The 23,291-nt window shown below is 44.9% G+C and overlaps 2 protein-coding genes across 7 annotated transcripts in view; one reads left to right on the top strand and one right to left on the bottom strand.

The window, feature by feature from the left end:
* Nucleotides 1-496: 496 nt before the first annotated feature.
* On the top strand, nt 497-12,238 carry PPM1K (protein phosphatase, Mg2+/Mn2+ dependent 1K). The gene is made up of 6 exons (XM_005418094.2): nt 497-1,024; nt 1,568-1,668; nt 8,925-9,090; nt 9,595-9,739; nt 10,572-10,706; nt 11,217-12,238. The coding sequence occupies exons 1-6, from the start codon at nt 585-587 to the stop codon at nt 11,346-11,348; spliced, it is 1,119 nt and encodes a 372-aa protein (XP_005418151.1). The 5' UTR covers nt 497-584; the 3' UTR covers nt 11,349-12,238.
* Nucleotides 12,239-18,617: 6,379 nt separating this feature from the next.
* WDFY3 (WD repeat and FYVE domain containing 3) overlaps nt 18,618-23,291 on the bottom strand; it is a 120,765-nt gene continuing 116,091 nt past the window's right edge. For all 6 annotated transcript variants that reach the window (XM_031066449.1, XM_031066452.1, XM_031066450.1 and 3 more), the window contains 2 exons: nt 22,807-23,004; nt 18,618-22,302 (listed from right to left, as the gene is read on the bottom strand). In XM_031066449.1, the coding sequence (XP_030922309.1) occupies nt 22,182-22,302; nt 22,807-23,004 (319 nt within the window). In that variant the 3' untranslated portion in view covers nt 18,618-22,181. The remainder of the gene's footprint in view (nt 22,303-22,806; nt 23,005-23,291) is intronic.

Here is a 23,291-nt window from a genome sequence, read left to right as displayed (position 1 = left end):
GTTAAAAGATTGTTCAAGATCTCCATAAATGTGACAAAAACAAATATCATGTGCAGATAAAGATTTTAAAATCTAAGCATATATATTTTCCTCCCTTCCCCCCGTGAGTCACAGTGCAGATACCTCAGCTGGTGTTTGCAGAGCATGCATGATAAGCTCATTTTCTCAACCTTACCTCATATTTTCACATATTAATATTTTAGTATTGTCATCACTCCCATTTGCTCCGTCTCAACCGCTTCAACCTTTGAAAACTCGGGCTGTCATTCTGCAAGGGGCCCGCAGAAGCGCCTCCCTGGCTCGGTGTGCAGAGCTGGGGTTGGATGTGGGCTGCTGCTGGATGTGGGATAGTTTCCCGGTGAGTCACGCACATCCCGCTGCAGTCGCTTCCAGGGAGTGCTGTGCTCCGCGTGATTAGCGGGCTCTCAGGGTGACATTGTTTCCTGAATGATGCAACTGAAAATTCCCTTTCCCGTGCTTCTTGTTTCCTGATCGATTTTCCCTCATTCTCTAAGACATTCCAGCAGCTGCGCACCTCTTGCTCCTGGTCCCTTTTCCCCTACGAATCTCTGCGAAGACAAGTTATGTCCACAGCTACTCTAATTAACTTGGTACGGAATGGAGGGTTCCAAGTAAGAAGGAGAGCCGCGCTCACGTCCCGCCTCCTGCAGGACGAGAAGCGCCCCGCAGCCGCCTGCTCCGTCTCCACCTGCGAGCGCCGCGCCTCCCGCTTCGACCCCGACGGCAGCGGGCGGCCCACCACATGGGACACCTTCGGCATCTGGGACAATCGCATCGATGAACCCATTCTCCTCCCACCCAGCATAAAGTACGGGAAGCCCATCCCAAAGGTGAGCCTGAGCAACGTGGGCTGCGCCAGCCACATCGGGAAGCGAAAGGAAAATGAGGACCGGTTCGATTACGCTCAGCTGACAGAGGATATCCTGTACTTCGCTGTGTACGATGGGCACGGCGGGGCAGCAGCTGCAGACTTCTGTGATAAGTACATGGAAAAATATATTAAGTAAGTGCTCATCAAGGCAATGTGTTTCAAAAAAATTACAGCCGAGATTCCTTCTTTAATGGGTTGTACATTGTAGCTAATCCTCCCGGGTCATGTAGCCGCCTGTCCTTATGGGACAGCAGGAGCGCTGGGTGGAACGGACACGCTATGAATTACTTAATGCGTTGGTACCTGTCCCATTGGGCAAGCCCAAAACCACAGGAGACAAAAGAACAATTGTGCCCCCTGTCCAGGAAAGGTCTTGGAACACAGGGAGAGTGTGGAGTAACTGTTTTCATACAGGCTCTCTGTTATTGCTGACCTATGGTTTGCTTACACTCTTCTGTATCTATCATATCCCTGGATGCTGGATAAGGAACTTAGATATTTCCAAAATTACAGGATTATGCTTTCAGTGCACACAGGAAAATCACATTACCTTTCCACTCAGGTCCAGCATGATTCAGTGGGTGCAGGGAGGAGATAAGACTGCAAAACAGATTGATCAGGATGTATATTTCTTGGAAAGAAGTTTAATTTCTTTGTTTACGTGCTTGCTTCCAGGGAATTTCTGGCTGAGGAGGAGAACTTGGAAAATGTTTTGAGCAAAGCTTTTCTAGAAATAGACAAAGCATATGAAAGGCATGCTAATCTCTCTGCTGATGGTAGGTAAAAAAAATTCTACTCATATAAATGTGGAGAATAAAATTTGTTTTATTTGCTCAGTAGATTTGCAGTAAAATGTCCAGAAGACTGGCTTGAAAACAATTTTACTTAACATAGGATTTTGCTCTGGTCACTTACTGCAAATAAAACAATTATGCTTTACCTCCTAAAAATGAAATAACTACTGTAGTAGTCAAATTTACTGGAGGAGTTATGAATCTGAATGTTAGCATAATCATCAATTAATTTCTCTTAATATGATTCTAAAAAGGATTATGTTTGTCAAGGTAGCAAAGAGTGATTTAGATTTGCAAGGACCATAATTTTACTGGTAAGAAATGTGGAGAGGGGTGTTTCTGATTCTCTTTTTTTAAAAATTATTTTAGGGGTGTGGGGGGTGGGTGCTTTTATATGTTTGCTTTAAAGCTGTTAGTCCCGTGGATTAAAAGCAACAATGTCAAAGTTCCCCTTCCTAACTTGGCTGCTGCACCTGAGGAGGAACATAAGCCAAAATTAATGCAATCCATAATGCTTCTGTACAAACAGAATCACAGGAGTAGGAAAGAGGGAAAAGCAGAGAAGAGGAAAACAAGTTTGGCCGTGGTAAGGCTGTGGTAAAGCTGGTACCAGCTCTTTTAGACTCCCATTTAATCCTGGCTGTTAATGAAGTTCTCGTATATGTGTCTAGAGACTAAGTACCTCTGAAGTTCCAGTTGCAGCAAGCAGAGCTTATAGCGAGTAACTTAGGAAGGGAGATAGAAGTCCCTGTCCCAGTTCTGTCACAGGAGCTTTCTCAGCCATGAGATACAATTTTGAGAGTCAGTTTAGCCAGTTTTAAAAAGAAAACCCCAAACAAACCCAACTAAAAAAAACCCCAAACAAAATCCCCCACAAACAACCAAACAAAAAACATGTCCACATGCTGGTGCAGGCAAAATAGCTGAGGTTTTACCACAAGAACAGAAACTGTAAAAGTCTTCTCTCCAAGAAAGACTGGAAACCAAGAAACCCTGTATGGACTAAGTGATACTGTAATCTCAAGCTGCTTTTCTGAAGCACTGGTTGAATACAATCAAGTAATGGAGTGGCTTTCTGCACTTTAATTAGTAGATGAATCTAGGTAGGCTCAAATGCAGATCAGGTAGCCTGACTGTTGCAGCACTGCCTCTTACCTTAGCCTGCACCAAGGATCAGGAAAAAAGTCTCAAGCCCTGAGATGCAGCCCTTAAAAAAGGAGGATTGGATCTATAAAGGTAATTTTCCCATTGCATTTCATGTTGTAAAAAAGATCAGAGTTACTTTTGACCTATGAGCTGAGTTTTAGCTGAGCTCTTGAGAGACATCAGCAGAGCAGATGTGCCTTTTATCCCACAGCCTCTTTGCAAATGTATTTTCTTACCAACCCAAATCCAAGACAGTATTTGAATACAAGTTTGTGTGCTTCCCTGGATCAGGCCATTCCATTTTCAGATCTAATTGTCCCCTTCCCTGCCCCTTTGTGTGTAAGACAGCTCTTGGTTTGGCTCATTGTAGTGACCTCCGTGTCAGAGCAGCTCCTTGAGGAGAAGTATTGAGAACTGTAATGGATGTATTATTCTGTTTTTTCTGAAAACTATTTTAAATCATAACACTTTGTAGGTGAGACTTACAGAATTGGACAAGAACAATATTTGACAAACTGTGCAGCAAGCAGAGCATTTTAGAATTGCTTATAGGATTTTTTCATAACCAATTAACTGGTGCTACTTAATGCCAGAAAACGTACGCAATGGTTACCAGGATACTGCACAAGCCCCCTTCATTAAAAAAGCAAAATAGAAGGTAAAAGAGTTGCCAAACATCCACAGGGGCCATGCTCTGGCAGGCACTTGGTGTTTCTTGGGCTGAGCACCTGCAAGCTCTTGCAGGAACCTCAGGGATCTAAGAGAGCCCATTGTTCTTGGCTGAAAATCAAGCTCTAATGCAAAGAATGGAGTAACAGGGTGCAAAGTCAAGTTTGGATTTCTGAACAGATTAAACTTCTCACATTTCTGTTGTTAAAGTAACTCAATACTTTGTCGACTGCTTTGTGTGGATATTTTTGTTGTTGCTGATATTTTGAAAGTTACATAAAATTTCAGTGCTTGGCATGTGTCTTTGTTACAATCCTGCTTCCAAACTGATTCGTTTGCCAGCAAAATTTCTGATTAAGTGTGGCTATTCTGGATGTGACAGTCAAGATCAAGACAGTTGCTAGAGTGTCTTGAAGTTGGTGGTTGATTGTGTAACTTGGTGTATCTGGGTTACACTGGATGCTCCCCAAGTCTGACCTCCTTTTGAAACGTGGCCATAGCTGATGAAATGCAAAGTAATAGCTTTGACTTGTTCCAGCAGATGGCCCTTCCAGGGCTCACTCCCTTCACTGTGTCTGCAAAAAAAACCAGTGCACATTAAGGATGTCCAGCTCTTTACTAACACACAGCCAGCTCTAAAACTTGTACCTGGGTGTTTGAAGGAAACTAAACCCTAGGACAAATCCCTGTGGCCAAAATGGCATGTTTGAGGCATTGTTTATAGTACTACTTAAGGGGTAAGACCTTACCTAAGGCATAAATTTAACAGGACTAGAGACGTTCCTTGTTGGGAGACCCCAGCTGTGTCTTCAAGGGCATGGCCCTCTGTAGGTCATTTAACAATGATACAGTATTTGAAATTATAGATAGAAAATACATAGCATGGTAGTTCCTGTGAGCTTTCAATAATAAAAATGGTTTATGTGTGTGTTCCAGGCACTGCTGCTGTGTCTGGCATGCAGTTCACCATTGCTATTGCCAGCTGTATTAGCCTGCTGGGGCCTGCTCCAGTAACCCCTCTGACAGTGACCTATACCTGTTGTTTCACACAAAAGCATAAGAAACTTGCTGTAGGCAGGTCTGGGATAATCTCTGCTCTGCCTGAATCCTGTGTAATCTTTAACAGCTTAGAGCTATGTCTGAGCCCTGAAGCTTGGTGTTTGATACCTCTTCAAAAATGCATTTTCATTCACATCCATGCATTTAAACACAGGCCAGTCACTTTCAAATCACTGCTAAAGTTAGGTATAGAACATAAAGGAAGCTCACATCCAACAAATGACATTATCCATGGCCCCCAGAGATGGTCAGAATTTTCTGCTATTTTTTACCAGCCGTAAAAACTAAAATGTAAAGGCTGAAAAGCTTTGCTCAACAAGGATAGAAATAAGAAATTAAATTCTGTGCTTGAGGAAATCTGAGCATTTCCCTGAAGAAATGTGAGACAAATCCTTTCTTGGCCTACTGGAATCCTACCAGGTATTGTTACTGCTTCTGTTCACTGTGAGCCAGAGAAAACAAGAGGGAGTTTGTCCATCAACCTCCACATTCAGTGCATCCAACTCTAATCACATTGGCCACTCACATCTGGAATAGCCATCTTGTTAAAACATAACCAGGTATTAACTTTTCTACCCATGTTTGAAAGGATTCTTACTGTTGAATCTTATTATGCTGTCAAACAGCAGAAGTTATTTTAAAGTAATTCTATTTTTAAAGTAATGTTTGTTTTGTTGGGTTCTTTTTAAGTTACTGTTCAAAAAATGATTTTAATTTCTTTAAATATGTTAACCTGCAACACTGAGGGAAAGGGAGAGCTGCAGAAATTGTGCTTGAGTATTTAATAAATTTATCAGCATTATAAAGGCAGCCTTTTTATCAAGGGCTCTGATTATTACCTGATCAATTTAGAAGACACTAATTACAATATTAAAGGTATGTTTGTTTTGGCTATTTCCCATTAGTCAGAACAATTCATAAACTTCTATCCAGTGCCTTTAAGATGGCCCCATTTCATTTGGCACTGGTTTGAACTCCCCATATTGGTGTAATTACCTTGAGGGAGCAGATGTTCTTCAGTGGCCACTCTTGCCATATATGAGACAGCTGGTCCTCTAGCATTGACAAAATTCTTCATTTGATAGGTTGGTTGGTTACTTATCTCCATGGGGGAAACTAAATTTAGATTTTATTTGGGCTGAATTTAAACTGGTTTTGTCACACAATTTTAGCAACAAGGTGAGAACACTGGCAATTCCCCAGAAATACCAAGGATGATTTACCAAGGCCAAAGATGCAGGTGCTTCCTATGTGACCTGCACAGGGCAGTGCAGGCAGACACTCACCTGAGAGTGACTGACTCCATCTCCTGTTCTGCAGCCCTTATTCTTGCATCTCCAGTGTTGCAGGTTTATTTTGTTTGAACAAAGTCCCTGGGTGAATTTCCTACTTGCCTCTGTGTGCGTGTTATTTGTGGCAGACACTGTACCTGGTCAGCAGCTCTAGAACTGGAGGCCCTGGACACTTTAAGCTGGGCTTCAGTGGAAAAAGAGATCTGCTTAATTTTGTCCCAGGTGAAGGAGTCCAGCGGTTCCTAGCCTGGACTACTGGAAGGTTTCCACATCCTCTTTGTCACATTAGTTGAGATGACTTGCAGTAGAAGTTGTCCAGTGAGTGTTAAGAACCTATTGAAAGATCTTAGTTTTATAGTGATATTGTTAGGAAAACAAACTCTTTAATTGTTAAAACCAATACATGTGCTGATGCAACATATTTTGTGTTAAATTAGTAGAAGTTATAGAAAAGCATTAGAAATGCTATCCCATCATCATTCCTGTGGTTTTGAGTTGTGCTAGAAATCACATAATGTTACATCTGGCTTCATGCATGTTCTTGCATCTCTACCCAGAGCATTAACTGGATCCAAGGAAGAGATTGTGAGCAGCATGTATTTTTTCCTAGGAGTGCTATTTAACTAATAAACATATAAAGTTCAAGTCACTATGTTCATTACCACAAATCTGGACAATATATTTTTCTTTAGTACCACCCCTTGATTTTGTGATAGCAGCTCTTTTCATTGGGATTTTGCACCAAAAAGATGCAGATTCACCTGAATTCCAAATATTTCCAGTCTTCTGTGAATTGAAGACTATGATTTAACTTTTCATATGTTTCTCAGCATAGTTCTAAAACCACAGAATGAAATGGGAAAGTAGCAGCAGTTCTGCATTAATTTTAATATCTATATAAAAGATATCTTCTGTAAAATAAAAAGGTAGTTTAACATAGGTTGCTCTATTTCACTTGTTCTAACTGTTGGCTAAAACAGGTATTTTACTGGTTTTACTAAAACTTCTAATTGCACTGGTACTTTTTAATATCTTATTTTCATGATGTGCCTCAAAGTGACCCTGCACTGGGCTAGTCCTTACTTCAGATAAGAAACAGGATGTTTCTTATGTCAGTGCCCACCAGTGCCACCAGTCAGAAGCTGCCACATCCAGTTTCCAATGTCCCAGCCTGCGTGGCCCTGGCACAGCCCAAGGTGTGACCATGGCCACTGACTGTCACCCCTGACCTGCTGGTTCAGCGTTCAGCTAAACCCAATCCCTGCTGCAGTAATAATACCTGTTTTAAATACTAACACCAGCTTGATTAACATCTTTTTTTTTGTGAGGGTTTGTGTTTGGGTTTTTTTGATTCATGGACTAGCTGCTTTCACTGCACAACAAGGCTCAATGCATCTTCCAGGGCTTGGTGACTTCAGTTTACTCCCAGCCCCATTTGACTTACAGGGTGCTGAGACCTCACAGGGTTGGGGAAGGAGGCTGTAAAGATCTCACAGCTCTTGCATTTCTGTTGCTGCCTGTTGGCATCTGTTCAGATTTAGGGCTGCCTGGCATTCCTTGGGGTCAAACACAAAGTCCTGTCTCAAATCTGTCCCATGTCTCCGGGGTCAGGGCTGCAGGGCCAGAGGTAGGAGCACATGTAGTTGTAGCTGATCTCTGCAGAAGCAGTGGTGGAAAGACAGTGACATGTTAACTGTTAGCACATGAAAACAAGAATATAACTGAGGAGTCACATTCCTAAGCAAGCCCAAAAGTTATCTCAAATTGGCATGCTTTGAAAAACCAGAACTGGAAAAGCCCAGAATGCAGGTGACTTACAGAGGGCCTTTCAAGGGAAATTGCATTGGCTGTAGATGCAAATGTATTCCAGGCAGTAGCTGGTCCTGTCCAGACATTTTGGTGTAATATCTCAAGTTAGCAGGAGCTTTCCAGACCTCTCTTGCTGGGTTACCTCTGCAGAATCTGCAGGAAGGGAGGATAACAACTGTAAAGTGGGACTTGCCCTTTCAAAAAGCAAAGAAAATGAGGAAAGCTGGGCAGTTTTTCTGGCATTTCTTCACTGCAGCTGATACAACAGATCTTTTTCCTGAAATAGGCACTTGCATTTCTCTTTTTCAAGAGTTTCTTCTTTTTTTTTTTCTCTCCAGACCATTGTAGCAATTTTTCATTGAAATGAGAAGCCCTCAAACTGCTTACATGAGCGAATCCAGGCAGGTCCCTGAGTGCAGTCAGCCAGCTCAGCTCCCTCCCTTGCCCTGTAGAGGAGGGCAGCACCAGGGCTCTGTTTTGCCCTCTGGGCACTCACAGTGAACCCCTGTCAGTGGCTTCCCAGGCAGCCACTGCCACCTGCATCAGTTTGCAGGCGCAAGGCAAGGCTGAATCTCAGAATCCAGCTTCACCTTCGTGCTGGGACCTCCAACAAGTTCACAGGGAGCACCTTTCCTGGAAAAAGCCAGGAAGCCTGTTGGCTGAATGCCCCTCTGGGGAAAGTGGAGGGGGAGTGTAACAGCTCTGACAGCAATAGAAGGATGCCACAGGCTGATCTAATGCTTCCCTCTGGTGGAATTACAATTACTGTAACTATAATTTATCAATTACTGTAACTATAATTTATCAATTACTATATAATTGCCTGCTTCACCACCTAAAAGAAAGAAAGAGCCATCACCTTTATGGTGACCTACTTGTGCAGTCACTGTGCCCAGGGATAAGGACAATAACCCTGTAACTTGAGGCGAGCTCATGGGGCTGAAAAACTGCTACAAACTGAAAGGAAGCTACTGTACCTTGTACTGCTTTTATCCCACTTGCCCTGTTTGCATGGAGCCATGTTGTTGCACAGAAACACTTCATCCTTCCCACCTCCCCTCTCTTCCTTCAGTCCTTCATGCATGCATGTTTGCTTTTTTTTTTTTTTTGTATGTGTAAATTTAGTTTTAACTTCAAAGCAGTTACTTGCTGATTAGGTAGAGCACAAGTTGTCTTTATTTTACCAGTTGAAACTGTTGCTGTTGTTAAGGGCTCCACCCTTTGAGGCAGTGCTAAAACTTCTCTCTCTGATGACATTTGTAGCAACTCTGCTGAGCTCCGGGACCACTGCAACAGTGGCTCTGCTCCGGGATGGAATTGAGCTGGTTGTGGCAAGTGTGGGAGACAGTCGTGCTCTGCTGTGCCGGAAAGGAAAGCCCGTGAAACTCACCATTGACCATACTCCAGAGAGAAAGGAGGAGAAGGAAAGGTACCTGCAGGCTGATGATGTGGCTTCCCAGAGCACAATGGACTTCTGCTCTGCTGCTGGGTTGGGACATAAAGAAAGCAGAGATGAACATAGAGCCCTTAGACTGCTCTGAGCTGGCAGTAAGCTCCAGCCACTGGGTCCCATTCAGAGGACCAGGGATGTGGAAAGACCTCCATGAGCATAAGATCTCAGTGGTAAGATCAGCATCACTGAGATTCAGAACAGAGCTATGACCACAAGATTCAGACTTGTGCAAAAGTGACAAGTTAGAACCAACTCAGAACCTGAGGAAATGCACTGTGATTCCCAGGTCAGGACTCAGCCCACCAAGACACATCACTTCCATAGAGCCCTTCAAACAGCTAAAGCCAACCCTCAGCTCCCCTGCTTGGGCTCTCCATACATCATTCCTCATTCTAGCTACTGACAAAAATAGAGGATAGAGATAGGGGTAATGGTGTGAAGCAGTAACTCATTTGCTTTTTCTTTTGTGCTTCTGGACAGGATTAAGAAGTGTGGTGGCTTCGTTTCCTGGAACAGTTTGGGACAGCCTCATGTGAATGGTAGACTTGCAATGACACGGAGCATAGGAGATTTGGATCTTAAAAGCAGTGGTGTGATAGCCCAGCCAGAAACAAAAAGGGTTCAGGTAAAAGAAGGTCTGGTTTACAGGGGCAGCAGCACTTGGACTAAGGGCTTCATAGGTATTTGATGCAGTGGTGGTACCCACACAACACAAGCCCAGGTGAAGCCTGATGGCCATGCATTGTTTTTTACTGAAATAACCGGAGAACAACTCTCATTAAGTTGTTTCAGATTAACACTAACAGGACAGAAAGGAATCTGGTACTAAATTCAACCAGATCAACTTCTAAATCTCACTTCTCACAGCAAAATATATGATGAGGGAAGAAAGATAACACATGATATATATTACAGGTGTTAGTCAGTTTGGGTCCTGTGGTCAAATGAATAATTTTGAGGCTAATGCTGGTATAAAACCATCACTGAGAACTGGGTGGGATATAGATGGGCTGCCATTGCAAAAGTAGGATGTACAGAGATCTGCACAGTTGAGAGGAAGAGGGGGAGGAGGAAAGGACAGCTGCATGTATCTTACCATAGCTCTGTAGTCATCTAGAAAACAAACACCCAGAAGGTATTCAACCTCCACTTTGGCAGGAAGCTCTCCTGTCAATTCAAATTCTGTTTGTTACTTTTCCCCTATGCACCTCCCAGGGCCCCAAGAACTTCTATTGTTTTGGTCCCAGTAGAGTGCCACCCACGAGGGGCTTAGGGAGATGACTGCAGTATTATCATGTCTTCCTTGAAATCCTCAGCTTCAGGAGAAATTTTGCAGGAGAGCACACAGCACCCCAAGAAAATAAAAAAGTGCTTTGCAAGAGTGTAAAACCATGGGGGCCATTCCCTTGCCTCGCAGCACTCATCCAGGTCATGCACCCCATGTGCCTCTGTTGCAGCTGCACCATGCAGATGACAGCTTCCTGGTGCTGACCACCGATGGCATCAACTTCATAGTGAACAGCCAGGAGATCTGCAACTTCATCAGCCAGTGCCATGACCCTGCTGAGGCCGCCCATGTGGTCACTGAGCAGGTAATGCCAGCCCTGCTCTGGGCACCAAGGGCTCCTGGTTGGGCTGGTTTGTCTTAAAAAAACCTAGGTGTTTGTTTACACAATACCACACATTCAACTGAATTGAATAGTGCTGGCTGAGATATTCACCACTCCTGCTGGCCAGCCTTTTCCTTACCCTGGGTCTCGCCACATCCTTGCCAAGCATCACATCAATTAGCTTGTTTAGCTCACTGTCCACTGAACTGCACGGGACTGTAACTGCAGCTTCTGCCTGTGCTGAAAATGTCACTGTCATAGAAATGGCCACTTTCTGACCATGGTTCTGGATGGTAGCATATCCTATGGGAAGCTCTGGGGCATATCAGAATGGAGTATCCGGGCTGGGAAGGGGCAAGGGAGTCTTGGGCCTCAAGGTTGGGGAGACGCAAGGGAGTCTCTGGCCTCAGGGTGTGCTGTCCCAGGTGAAGCCAGATATTGTTTCCCTTTCCAAGCGAGACACCGATGCTGACACTTTGTTTCTTCTCTCAGGCAGTGCAGTTTGGCTCTGAAGACAACAGCACAGTTGTCATAGTGCCATTTGGAGCTTGGGGCAAGTACAAGAATGGGGAGATTACCTTCTCCTTCAGCCGCAGTTTCGCTTCCAGTGGGAGGTGGGCGTGAAGACAACGCCGCAGCGATCCCTTCCTGCCGTCAGCTGGACACAGTGTGCTACAGGAGAACACCTCCATCTGTTCCTAGGCTGACTCAGTGTCTTGTCCATCTCTTCTGTTCCCAGTGTTAGAAGGTGCCACTGCTCCCTTGGTGCGTAGTGCCCGTTGTTGCTTATGGCTGACCGCGTCTCGCTGCCCGCGTTATTCCCGGCGGCACCGGGGCAGCGTCCTGGGTTTGTCGCCCCAGCAGCTCCACACATCACTTTGTTCACACAGACGAGGTTCTGGGCTTTCACCTGAGGCTGGAGGGGGTGCACAGTCATTTCATGCCTACTTGTACTCCTCAGGACCCTCAGCTCCCTGGCAGCTGTGAGTCCCTGAGCCACATGCTGGCTTCCTTGTCTGATAAAACAGGGGAACAAACGCACAATGTTCTTAGGTAGATAGAAAGAGGGTTTGTTGTCTTCTTCTGCTGCAGCCACCTGAAACTCCCCTGTGCTCCAGGAGAAGTGGGTGAAAAATAAAGGAGAAGTTTCAGAATGTTTAGGTCCTGATGTCAGTGGCATTTGGTGTAGCAGTACAAGTTCCTGAGACAGTGCTGCTTTGTACTCTCACTGCCGTCATCTGTGATCCTCTAGCTCCAAGGAGACAGACCAGGCTGGAGCCGTGTGCTGTTGGACAGATGGGAACCTTTCTCCATTGGGTCCAAAGCCTGTGCAGTCTCTGTGGACCATGCAGCAGCCCCTTGCACTGTCTTCTCTTTGCTGTCAGTGCCTGACAGAAGCACAGAGGAGGGAAAAAGACGCACAGTTTTGATATCCAGAGACTCTTGTCAACTCGAATTTCTTTTTTTTTTTTTAATAAAGAAAATAAGCTAATTTCAAAGAGTTTACTCTCCAAGATCTGATGCGTAAGACAGTTTATTTCTTCATACATACATGAGGATTTTCCTGCCCTCTGCTGAAGGTGTCTGAGTTAGTTGTGATCTCTCATGTCTCTTCATGGTACACAAGGAGGTATAAATGCCCCAAACAAGCTAAAGAAAGGAGAGAGCATTATAACAATATAAGGTAATTTTTGTAAGTTTTGGGTGTTGTTTCTAGTAGATATCAGATATTCAGATACCAGAAAGGAATTTTATACTTAAAGGAAGTGTTTCCATTTCACTTCTTGGAGGGGAATCTGTATCCAGTGAGGCATGGGGGGACCAGAGCTCTGATCCAGCTCATATCCCTGCTGTGACATGGACTGCAGGTGACATGTTGGCACAGGTGAAGATCTGTCCTGGTGTGCCTCATTCAGATCTCTTCCTTCCTCTATTCCATGTCAGCTGTCAGCTCCTGTGGCAGTGAAATATGGGCAGAGAAGAATTGGTCTTTTCTCAGACTTGCCACAGTATTTTTCCTTCTATGGATGCTTCCAATAGCACAGTTGTAAAAACAAAACAAAATGAAAGAGAAGTTGCCTGATGCTAAATCACATTGTAAAAAAAAAAAGAAAAAGAATTCTGAGGTGCCTGGACTGATCCTGATTTTCCAGTGTGAAATACATATCTTTATTAATTTTATCCCTTTCCTTTAGTCCAGGTTTAGCCCTTAGGCAGTCAGTCCATTAGTTTTTCCTTGTCTGTGGTGGAAGGCCCAGCAGCGTGTCAGTACCACACCCAGCAGAGCAGCGTGTGGTACTGTCAGCATTAAGTACTGGGTGTGCAGAGTGCCCTGGTTTGGTCTGTCCCATCACTTGGTGTGGTGTGCATAATATACTTATTTGGGTGTAACTGCAGTGGTGTGTGTAAATCTCTGCTGTACTGGATGCTGGTGCCCAGGCCTGTGTAGTGAGCACACTGCTGGTTTACAATCCTAACTCCCTCTCTCTCCTCAGATTTTCCCCAGAGTCTGAGTTCACTGTTCACCTGAGGTCAGGATGGTTGCTGTTGGGGGTTTTTATTTCTCCTAACAGCACAGCTGTATTTTCAGGGGAAGGATCCATCCATAACTTCTTTGAAATTTTACCAAGGAAGGGATAAGACCAAGCTCTGTGAAACAGAGGGTGATTAGATTCAGGTGTATTGGTGGTTGCTATTGCTGCTTCTCTACTATTGCAGAATCACGTGGATTGGGAAGGACTCCCGGGCACCATCTCACCTCCAGTCCTTTCTATTGGATCCATTGCTTTCTTTGTCCAGTTTCTTTTTCACTCCTGGGGCAATTCCTGTCCTTGCTGCTGTTGCTTGAGTCCTGCCCCAAGCCCAGCCCTCTCAGAGCACTGAACTGAGGCTCGGTAGGCACAGGTCAGGCTCCAGTATGGGGCAAAAGCTGCTGGTTTTCACTGGGGTGGGCAAGGCACCCCTCCATCAGGTGACACACTGGTTTGCCAGGGCTGGTGCCCATTCAGGCATAAAGTCCCAGGCTCTGGGTGATGATACCTGTGCTAGGAACCTGCCCAAATCCTTCCACACACCCTGCCAGCCAGGGAATAGCCACCTCAGGGTGCATTTCAGTATTGCCTCACCCAGAAATCTTCTCTTGTGCCATGATGACACCAGATTCCACCAACCCCATGGTGTGCCAACAGTGTCAGTAGCATTAGCAGCTCGTGTAAGCACGAACAAGGACCCCTGGACCCTGCACAATCATCCACACCAATCTGGAGCGAGGAGAGGGAGATGTATTCCCTCATCCTCTTGTGGAGACAAGACAGTTCCTGCAGCTCAGCAAGGCCATCCATGCCAGGACACAGCCCAGAGCCATTGTTTGTACAAGCACATTCCCAGCTTCAGCCTTATAGAGGATGAGCAGTGCAGCCAGCAAACTCCCTGACTCCCACAGGAGGCTGTGGCTGCTGCAGCAATAACACACTGCATACAAAGCTGCCGTTGTCTGTGTCCCATGGTAGGTGCCAAAAAGGACCATGGAAGATGAACCTTGGCTGAACATCAGCTGCCCAAGCTGCTCTTATCACTCCCCCTCACAGCAAAGTGGGGGCTGGGGGCAGAAAATAAAATGAAAAGACCCCAAAACCTGGTCAAGATAAAGATAATTAATAAAGAGTGTCACCAGCCCCTTTTCAGGTGCCAATACACTGCCTAGCATTGTGAGGATGCTGTGGGGAGAGGAGCTCCATCCCAGCCAGGCCCAATAAACACTTTAGGTTTTCCATCTGGTCACTAGGCCTCCTGCAGCCCATGGCAGCTCTGCAAGCAACCAGCTCCACCGTACCCCCCCAGGGACTGGCAAGATCCTCTTGCACAGCAGAGCCCCTTCAGCTTGAGGACAAAGAGCAAATTGTTCTAAAACGACAGCTGCCTGCCAGAGAGGTTTATTATTTCAGGACAGTGAAGGATCTCACACTTTGAATGAAACAAAATGGAATGTTTGCTCTCTAGCTCACTGTCTTTCCTGTGCATCTGAGGTTACAACAAAAAGAGTATTTTTTGTTTATGACAGACTGAACCAAACATTAGGAGTGACCTCCTGAGCAAACTGTAAAAAGTGTTCACTTTTTTCTACCTTTTAGGGGATAGATTCTGAAATCCATTGGATTTGGTAAGAATATTTTCCTGCCTGAACATGCTCCCTGGAGCAGTGGAATCTCTCTCTGTTCAGGCACTGTAGGAGGGTGGGCTGTGGGTGCAGAAAGGCAAAAATGCTGTCCAGCTAAATATTCATTTTACTGTGAGGATATGGAAGGCATGGGGGCGGCCTCATGTTGCTGGAGGATTTACTAGGAGAGGTGTTGAGACTGCAGATAGATTTCCAACTTAAGTCTCTCTACCACTTGAAAAGATAGGGGTTTCATGCTTTATAGAGGAGACTCCCAAAAAAGTCATTTGCAGCCTGGATTTAGAAGAGCTGGTCTCTCTGGATGATGAATGTAGCACAGGAGACTGAAATGGGGCAGAGATACAGTAATTAATTTAATATAGGCCTTCATTACAGTTAGTCCTTTTGGGCTGAAATGCTTAGGGCTGGAGAATAATCCTGGAGCAGCTGAAAATGGGGGTGTAGAGAGAAATCAGCAATATCACTGCTTTTTACATATTTGGAAAATGAGAGTAGCTTAGACTCACCACAAGATTTCTGCTGCATTCCCTGGGATCAGGGTTCCATGAGCCACATTTTCTATCTCAGCTTGTGGATGTGCAGTGGTCAAAGACATTGGCATTCTTAGCTAAGGGAGAAGCACAAAAGAACAGTTATGAGTGAAACTGGTTTAATAACAATTTCTTTTAAAAACCTTCAGTTGGGCACTGCTGGGTCATTGCTCACTCACCCAAGAAGCCAAATGTACAGTACAGGAACACTCGGGGCATTCCTTGGTTCCAAACTGCTGTTCTGAATGCAGAGATACCCATCAGGTGCCCTCTTGACCCGGGATATGGAGTGCTTGGGCAGTGGTGCCTGTCATAACTTAAGTGCAATTGTGCACATTTATTATTTTGCCTCGGGGCTGTGTGTAATTTCTGTGGTTTGATGTTTACCTTTGGTGTAATCAGTGTTTGAATTTCATCTACTATGAAATTTTATAGAGGTGCCCATCTTGCTTTTTGTTTTTTTCTTTAAAAATGTTTTTTCATCTTCATAAACTCAAAGCTACAGTAGAGCAGCTAAGTCTGTACTGGAATGCTTACAAGATCTTTCAATAAAGAATTGGCTTCTAGGAGCTGTGTCACTACAAATGGATTTTTCTTCTTCCACCACATTGCCAACAACCAGAAAAGCTGCAGCTTCTCAAGCTGTGTCAGGGCTGTCCTGTCCGCCCCAGGCCTCAGTCCTTGCCATAAAAAGCTTCTGATAACCAAGGCTCTGGCTACAAAGACGTTCTCCCAGCGATAACCAGTGCAAAGGACCTCCTGTCTCTGGGCTATGCTGCACCAGGATGTAATGTTCTAACTTGCTATTTCTGTCTGCCTGGGTGGCTGTCATGGTGAGCCATGCCAGCCTGTGACACAGGACAAAGAAACAAATTGGGCCTCTGCAGGAATAGTTTTGCTGCTGCATGAATTCAAAGCTGCTCTGTTACACTTGAAGAAACTATAAGGAAAAAGTAAGAGCTGAGGGTTTTAACTCAGCTGCAGAAGTAGCCCTGAGATCACTGGTATTTTTAGTTAATACAGCTTTTCACAGCTGGACTCAAACCTATTTTACTCTCTCCCTTGAAGGCGGCAGCCTTGACTTCGATGAGGCCTTAGTTTCCTACAGCTGAGCTCCAGCATCTCTTTTTAGGAGCAGAGTCCTTTTCTGCTCTCCTTTGTTGCCAGTCCACATCTCAGCTGTTTGGAGCTGATCAGCTCTTGGATATATGCACATATCCCATGGTGGTCTTGTAATCACCGCTCACATGGGTAAATTTGGAGAGCTTGGGTGGTGTGCTGGAAAACCTGCTGGCCAGCTCTGCCCTTCCACAGGACTCGGGAAATGGCTCCCAGGTTTCCCTGCAGTTGGAGCATTTATCCCGTAATGAGCATCCCTGTGAGCTGCTGCTTTGTGAGAAGAGGGCAGCGAAGCACCAGCAGCACCACCGTGGTTTCCCTCCCCAGCTTCAAGATGGCCTGGGCAGAGCAGCCATGCTTTAAGGAGAGCTTAAAGCTCTCGGAATTTGTGCCTGGGAAGGGCTGGGAACTCTTCCCAGAGCTCGTGTGAGCACCATCCCCCGCACCTCACCCGCACAGGATTTTCATCCCTGCTGTTGGGCAGAGCCTTGCTACACCTCCTCCATCTCAGCGCTGGCAGCTCCCACCCAGATGTTGTCTCTGCTCCTGCACCAGGGGCTCTGGTGCCCTCTGGGGCAGGCAGGATTGCATTTAGGTTCATCCGTGACCAAGCTTTGGTGCCATTCCTTACAAATTGCCCGTTTTTGTGGGGCCAGGCCCAAATTCAACACAGTGCCATGCAACTATTCCAGGAAGACAGGGCAGGTTTTGGCTCCCAGCACATCAGCCCTGTTCCTGGGCTTGCTTACCCCACCCTCCTCCCTACACGGTGCAGGACAGTAACTTCACTACTGAATCAAATCTGTATCCTGAGATGGAGAGAGATGTGTCCCACTGCCAGGAATTCCTTAAAAACACTCATGCATTTTATACAGAACACTGAGCCTGGAAAGCAGCTCAGCCTCACCTCTCCAAACTGTGTTACTGCACCTGTCATGAAAGGCAATTCGGTCACAGCAAATTGGCCACAAATTTGGTTTTACCTGCTAAATGGAATGCCTGGTCCCGGGCAGTGCTTCCACCTGGCAGGAACTGTGCTGGAGCCAGAGCTAAAGGCTGGGGCACTTGCAAGGAGCTGCCCTGTCACTCAAGTGCCTCATTTCACTCCAAAACTGGCTGCTGGCCCAGCTGATGCCTGTTGGGATTTACAGGGCTGGGACTGCACCTTCCCAATCAAAAGGTCCATCAGGATTGTGGGCTCCAGCGCTTCCCAATGCTTGTTCCTGGCACCTCTGCTCTCCACCATGCCTGGAAAATGAGCTTGAAATATTGCATGTAGTGATTGACCCAGCTGCACAGAGCAGCCTAGAGCTGCTGTTAGTAGAAAATCTCTCCCCAAAAAGAGTGGGAGGCAATGCCAGACCCCACAGCCCAGAGTTGGTATGGTTACCTGGCTCAGTGCTTTGGTGACATTCATCCATGACCTGCTCCCGGGCGGCAGAAGGACACTCAGGCTGCAGCTGTCATGTGGCTGCAGCTGCTGAGCACAGTAACTCCCCCAAAACTGTTGAAGAGAAAGCATTTTTTCTTTCCCAGTGTGTGGAAAAATTTAAAATGTGGAAATGGCCAAGTGTGAAATACTTGAACATATGAAAAGTGGACATTACCATCCTATATAACCAAGACATGGCTACGCAAGGGAGCACGTGGGATTTTGTGGACACCTAAGTGTGGGGTCAGTGACCAATGACCTGAGGGCACAGCAGCAGGAAAAGGGCAGGGCAAAGGGAAGCAACCTGTAAGGGGGATGGGGGATGAATAACTGGGGTGGGCAGTGTCAGCTGGCCAATAGGGGAGGCAATCTGATGTAGACTGGCAGTAGTGCTGCAGAGCATCATGCCTTCTCTATCATAAAGTCTTCTCTATCAGCCTGTGGTATCAGGGGATTCCACATTCTGCTGAATTCACACTCTACAATTTAAAGCAAAAGAGAACAAACTAATGCACATGATTTCATGCTGCACAATCATGGATGGGCATACTCACACTGAGAAAGCAAAAATGTGACAATTAATAGAAACTTACTTCTCATGATGACACAGAAAAATGTTACGCATTAGTTACCGCTCCCGAGTTAAAAACGTTTATTCAACTGCAAATGATTTGTCTTTCCAACAAATGCAAACCAGCTTTTTGGTGGTAAATAGCAGGTATTTATTTGAAATGAAAAAAAAATACTTCAGTACCTGAACTATTGCATTTAATCATGTATTGTTGTAATTGTGTTACTCTACCTTTTTGCGTTGGAGACAAATATACAATGAACATTCAGATATCACAGATTGCACACTAGATAGTAAATCGTCAGGCCTTTTACGTAACCACCAAAAAACAGATATTGGATTCTGCAATATAGTACAAAATTCCACACTCCAGTCTTAGCCAGTTATCTTCAATTTACTCCTGATGCTGTACAAATAAATGGCCATTTAACTAGGGCTTACAAGTTAATAACAGGACAAAAAAAATATACATTGCACTGACACAAAAAGTCAGCTGTGTTAATAGTCATGCAACAAGTAACCAAACTTGCTGAAATTAAAAATACTTTCTAAAAACAGTTTTAACTGCATAAGTATTTTATACACAGTTCATTTACCGAAACAAAAGGAGTCTTTAAATGATACAAAGCAAATATAAGTTTCTACCAATTTTATACATAAGAAAGTGCAAAATAACTTATCTAAAGTGTTTTGCTATTGAACTGATGAATGTTGGCTGGAGACAGCCAACCCCTCTCAAAAGCATGACATTACAGTTGCACACTACGTACGAATGTTAGGAGTACATGGATAAGTTTACTACAAAGAACAAGGCAGGAGAAGACATGTGAGGTACTTGCAGAGAATACAGTCTACTAATGTTAGTGTAAATGAGTATATTTTTGCTCAACAGATTTTTACATGGAAAACAAAGCAAGTATTTGCATTAGAAGCTCGAATGAAATGGAAAAAACCCCACTCCCACGTGAACACCACAGCTGCCCACAGCACCAGCTGCCAGAGGGAATATGAGCAGGTGTGTTTGTCCCCCTCCGCCTCCAACAAGCAAAACCATGTTTTTTGGGAACAGAATTAAGTCAGAGGGCTGTGGTGGTTTGCTTGCAAAATGTAAACTGGGCCTACCTGCACACTGCAGAATTTGTAAGGAATGAGGATTTCTTTAGTGCGCTGCCAACGCCACAGGCGCGGAACAACACCCGTACAACGCGTCTGCGGCTGACAGCCCCGTCCTCAGGACGCGCAGCAGGACTCTGTCCTGGCTTCAGAGCTGGACCACATCAGTGCTGTTGTCATAGCCTTGCTTTTATTAGGGTTTAACCACGTGGCTGTACAAGCTGCAGTCCACAGAAAAGAAGGCTTCCTTAAATTTGGGGATGATTTGGAAATCTGGAGGCAAGGGGAGAAAAACTGTGGACTCAAAGGCATTTAAGAGTTGTTAAAACAGCCTTTTCTTCAAACAGAAAACATTAAGGCCACTAGCCTATCTTCTGAACTATGCTGGTTTTGCATCATGTTGGGAAGGGTGAAGGCAACGTTAGAGAGAACGGCTGAACACAGAAATTCCAGTGCTCTGCACATGCTTACCGAGGACCTCTTCCTGTTTTTAGGGTCAAATCTGCCAGGTAGCCAGTAGTCAGTGTGGCTACTTGACCATCACTCTTTGGATCCAAAATTTGGGTCAGCTAAGCTCAACAAACCTGCATTTACTCAACAGTGTGCAAGGGCTCTAGAGAAGCCTTTCTGTTCATTTGGGGACCTAGTATACATACCAAAACAGGAATATATCTCATTTTACAGACCAGCACATACATAATAAACAAACAAGTATCAAAATACATATTTAACCTTCAGTGCATAAACATGTGATACCAGGGTAAATAGTAAGTGGTCAGAATTAACAAATTATTCACTGCTAAAAGCTCAAATCAAGAGAAGACAGGGGTGCCCCCACAGCACCAGGGACCCTCTGGAAGGAGCTCACCCCAACAAAGAGGGCCTGGAATTTTTGATGGTGCAATTCCAACAATAATGCTGGTTTTAAGGATTTGCTGTCCCAGGGCCAGAGCCTGCCCAAGTCATTCCAAGTGAAGGATAATCTCATCCCTTTGAGTGACAACATTCACTCAAGTACTGCCAGAGCCACCTGTCTTCTGTTGGTCTGGGTCATATCCTTACCTCTATTTAAAAGAATCCATTGTGAATATACCTAGCTCTAGATCAGTTTGTCACCCATTTACAAAATATATACACATGTTAAAAAACAAAAACAAACCGACCACCGGCCTGCCTGCTGCCCTCCCTCTACCCAAACAAAAACCCACTGGCAAGACCTCATGCAGAAATTAAGTCCATGGGCCTATCCCAATGCACGTGCTCCAATCCCAGTGGATATCAGTGTCTCTACTTCATCCCACATGTAGTGCAAAATAAATGACAGAGTAGTAAAAAATACTGCAATTAAATTCATATTGAAACTTAAAAACCATAATGGAAATCTACTGCTGTCCTCAAGCTGATGGCGTGTGCTGAAAGACAAAGAGAGCTCCAAGGAGCATTTCTGACATGACCAAGATCACTCTGCTTTAGAGCAATGCCTGTTGTTACAAAAAGGTTTTTAGCAGAGAAGCTAGGGGACAACAGCAGTCCAATTTTATGCACAAGGAATTAATTCTGTACCTATATGCAAAAGCCAATTGCTATTGACTAAAGAAGGTAAAAGCTGGTTCTTGCACTGCATGAATCAGCTGCTAATGAACAATAAGTAATTAACAAAACTGCAGCTCTGACATATGTATAAAAGAGGCCTTATTAAATATGAACAACACTGAGGTGGTAAATAGTTTGGTATAAAATGCAACACAAGTGTACAATTTAGTTCCTGGTTATCTTACAGCTAGAATAAAATACTCCAAGTTCCTATTCTCAAAAATGTTTTCTTTTGAAAAAATCTGTGTAATTCTATGAATAGCCTCACTTAAATTAAGATACTGTGGGCAACTGAAAGAACAAACATGCACAGATTGGATTTTTAACAGAAATACACATAATGCCTTTGAGTTTTCTGTTTTGTTTTTTTTTTTTGTGTTTTTTTTAAACATTTGTATTTAAATTGATAGATGAGATAAAGATGCCACACAAAGTACAGTGGTTAATCTGAAGTCCCATGTAACAGGCAGTTAAGTTCATATTTAGATAAAAAGGCCGTTATACCTATTTACAATATACACAGTTGCTTGCGAAGAAGGCAGATTTACAACTATCTTCTAAAAAGCCTTGCCCTCCCTCCCCCCAGTTAAGATGACTAACTCTACAAAAACAAGACAAGAAGGGGTGTTTACGATAAGTGAGGATTTTCGTGACAGCCACCCCAGCATGGGCTTAGGGGCTGCCAGTTCTGTTGGATTTGTGGTTATTAACCATGTCTTCCTGGGCCTTGCTCTTCTCCTCCTTATGCTGTTCGCCTCGTCTGCCTTCTGTCAACACAAACCAATGCAATGATCCCTTTTTACTCTTAGTGCTTAGAATGCAGTATAAACATAAGTGTAAACAGACAATATTCCAATTCCTTCTGATGCTCTCACTGGTTCCTGGAGTGACAGCGGGGCTGGATGAGGTTTGCCAGGCCCCATCAATTTCTGGGCCCCTCCTCTGAGCCCCGCTCGTGCTGCAGGTTGTAGAAGCAGTTCTGGCACACCCTGACCGGTGATGAAATCTTCAGCCGTTTGATTTCTGACTGAAACCGGCTGCACCTGTGGAGAATAAACAACATCACTGAACGCAGGTCCTCTCCATTTCTACCTATTTTCTAGTGAGCTGTGGGAATTACCATCATGACTTCAAACACCAGAAAACTGTCCTAACTCACCTTGACATGGAGATGCAATGCAGTGTGGCAGAAGCAGAATTTAACTCAAATGATCACCACAGAGTCAATGCAATGAAACTGTGTGACAGCTCAACAACAGCTGTCATCACCAGTTTAGACTCAGACAGATAAAACTAGAAATATCATCTCTGACCCAGAGATGAGATTTGCACTTCAGTTTGTGGGCAAGGAGAGCTCACACACATCCTCTATGTCATACATTTTGTCTGAGGCTACCTGCTAGTGGCCCCTAAATCAGCATCCTCGCAGTCCTGCACACAGTTTAGGCAGCCTCAGTCTTTCACAAGAGTTCTGTGGTGTTTCACAGCTTTACCCCACCTAAAATCCTGTGTGGAAAAGAGCCCCAAGGAGGCTGTTGCCTGCTTACTTCTGGCAGAACAGTTGTCCACAGTTCCTGCAGTGGTGCCGCCTCTCGGTGAGTGAGAAGCGCACGGTGCAGCCCGAGCAGCTGTCGCCACCCTCGTCCTTCACCCAGTGGTCGGCCGCGGACCGGCCCGGCTGATCGCTCACTGACCAGCTGAACACCCTGCCCCGGCCGTCCCCGATCAGGATCCTGCTGTGATCCCTGCAAGGAAAAGCAAAAGCATTCCTGCAACAGCTCTGGCACAGTAACACACAAGCATCGATGCCCGATTTTAAACGTCAGAGAATGTAAAATGGTAAAGCACTGGTGTGGTGACTAACGCCCCAACTGCCCTGCTCTAACTGAGAAATGGATCTGCAACACTCTGTGTAACACAGTGCAGCTGAACAGGTCTCCCTCTCTTTAGTGTTTTTATCTAGTCCTTGAAGAAGGCTACCCCAAAGAGAAGCACCACAGAATAGAGTTATGAACAATGGCACCTCTTCCTG

The sequence above is a fragment of the Geospiza fortis genome, unplaced genomic scaffold (assembly GCF_000277835.1).
Source record: "Geospiza fortis unplaced genomic scaffold, GeoFor_1.0 scaffold11, whole genome shotgun sequence".
Taxonomy (NCBI): domain Eukaryota; kingdom Metazoa; phylum Chordata; class Aves; order Passeriformes; family Thraupidae; genus Geospiza; species Geospiza fortis.
Note: the sequence above shows the minus strand (reverse complement) of the source record. Positions and strands in the feature narration are given on the sequence as shown.

Coding starts and splice junctions, on each gene's coding strand:
- PPM1K (XM_005418094.2), top strand. CDS start 585: ATGTCCACAGCTACTCTAATTAACTTGGTACGGAATGGAGGGTTCCAA. Junction 1,025..1,567: donor TACATGGAAAAATATATTAA/GTAAGTGCTCAT, acceptor GCTTGCTTCCAG/GGAATTTCTGGCTGAGGAGG. Junction 10,707..11,216: donor CCCATGTGGTCACTGAGCAG/GTAATGCCAGCC, acceptor TTCTTCTCTCAG/GCAGTGCAGTTTGGCTCTGA.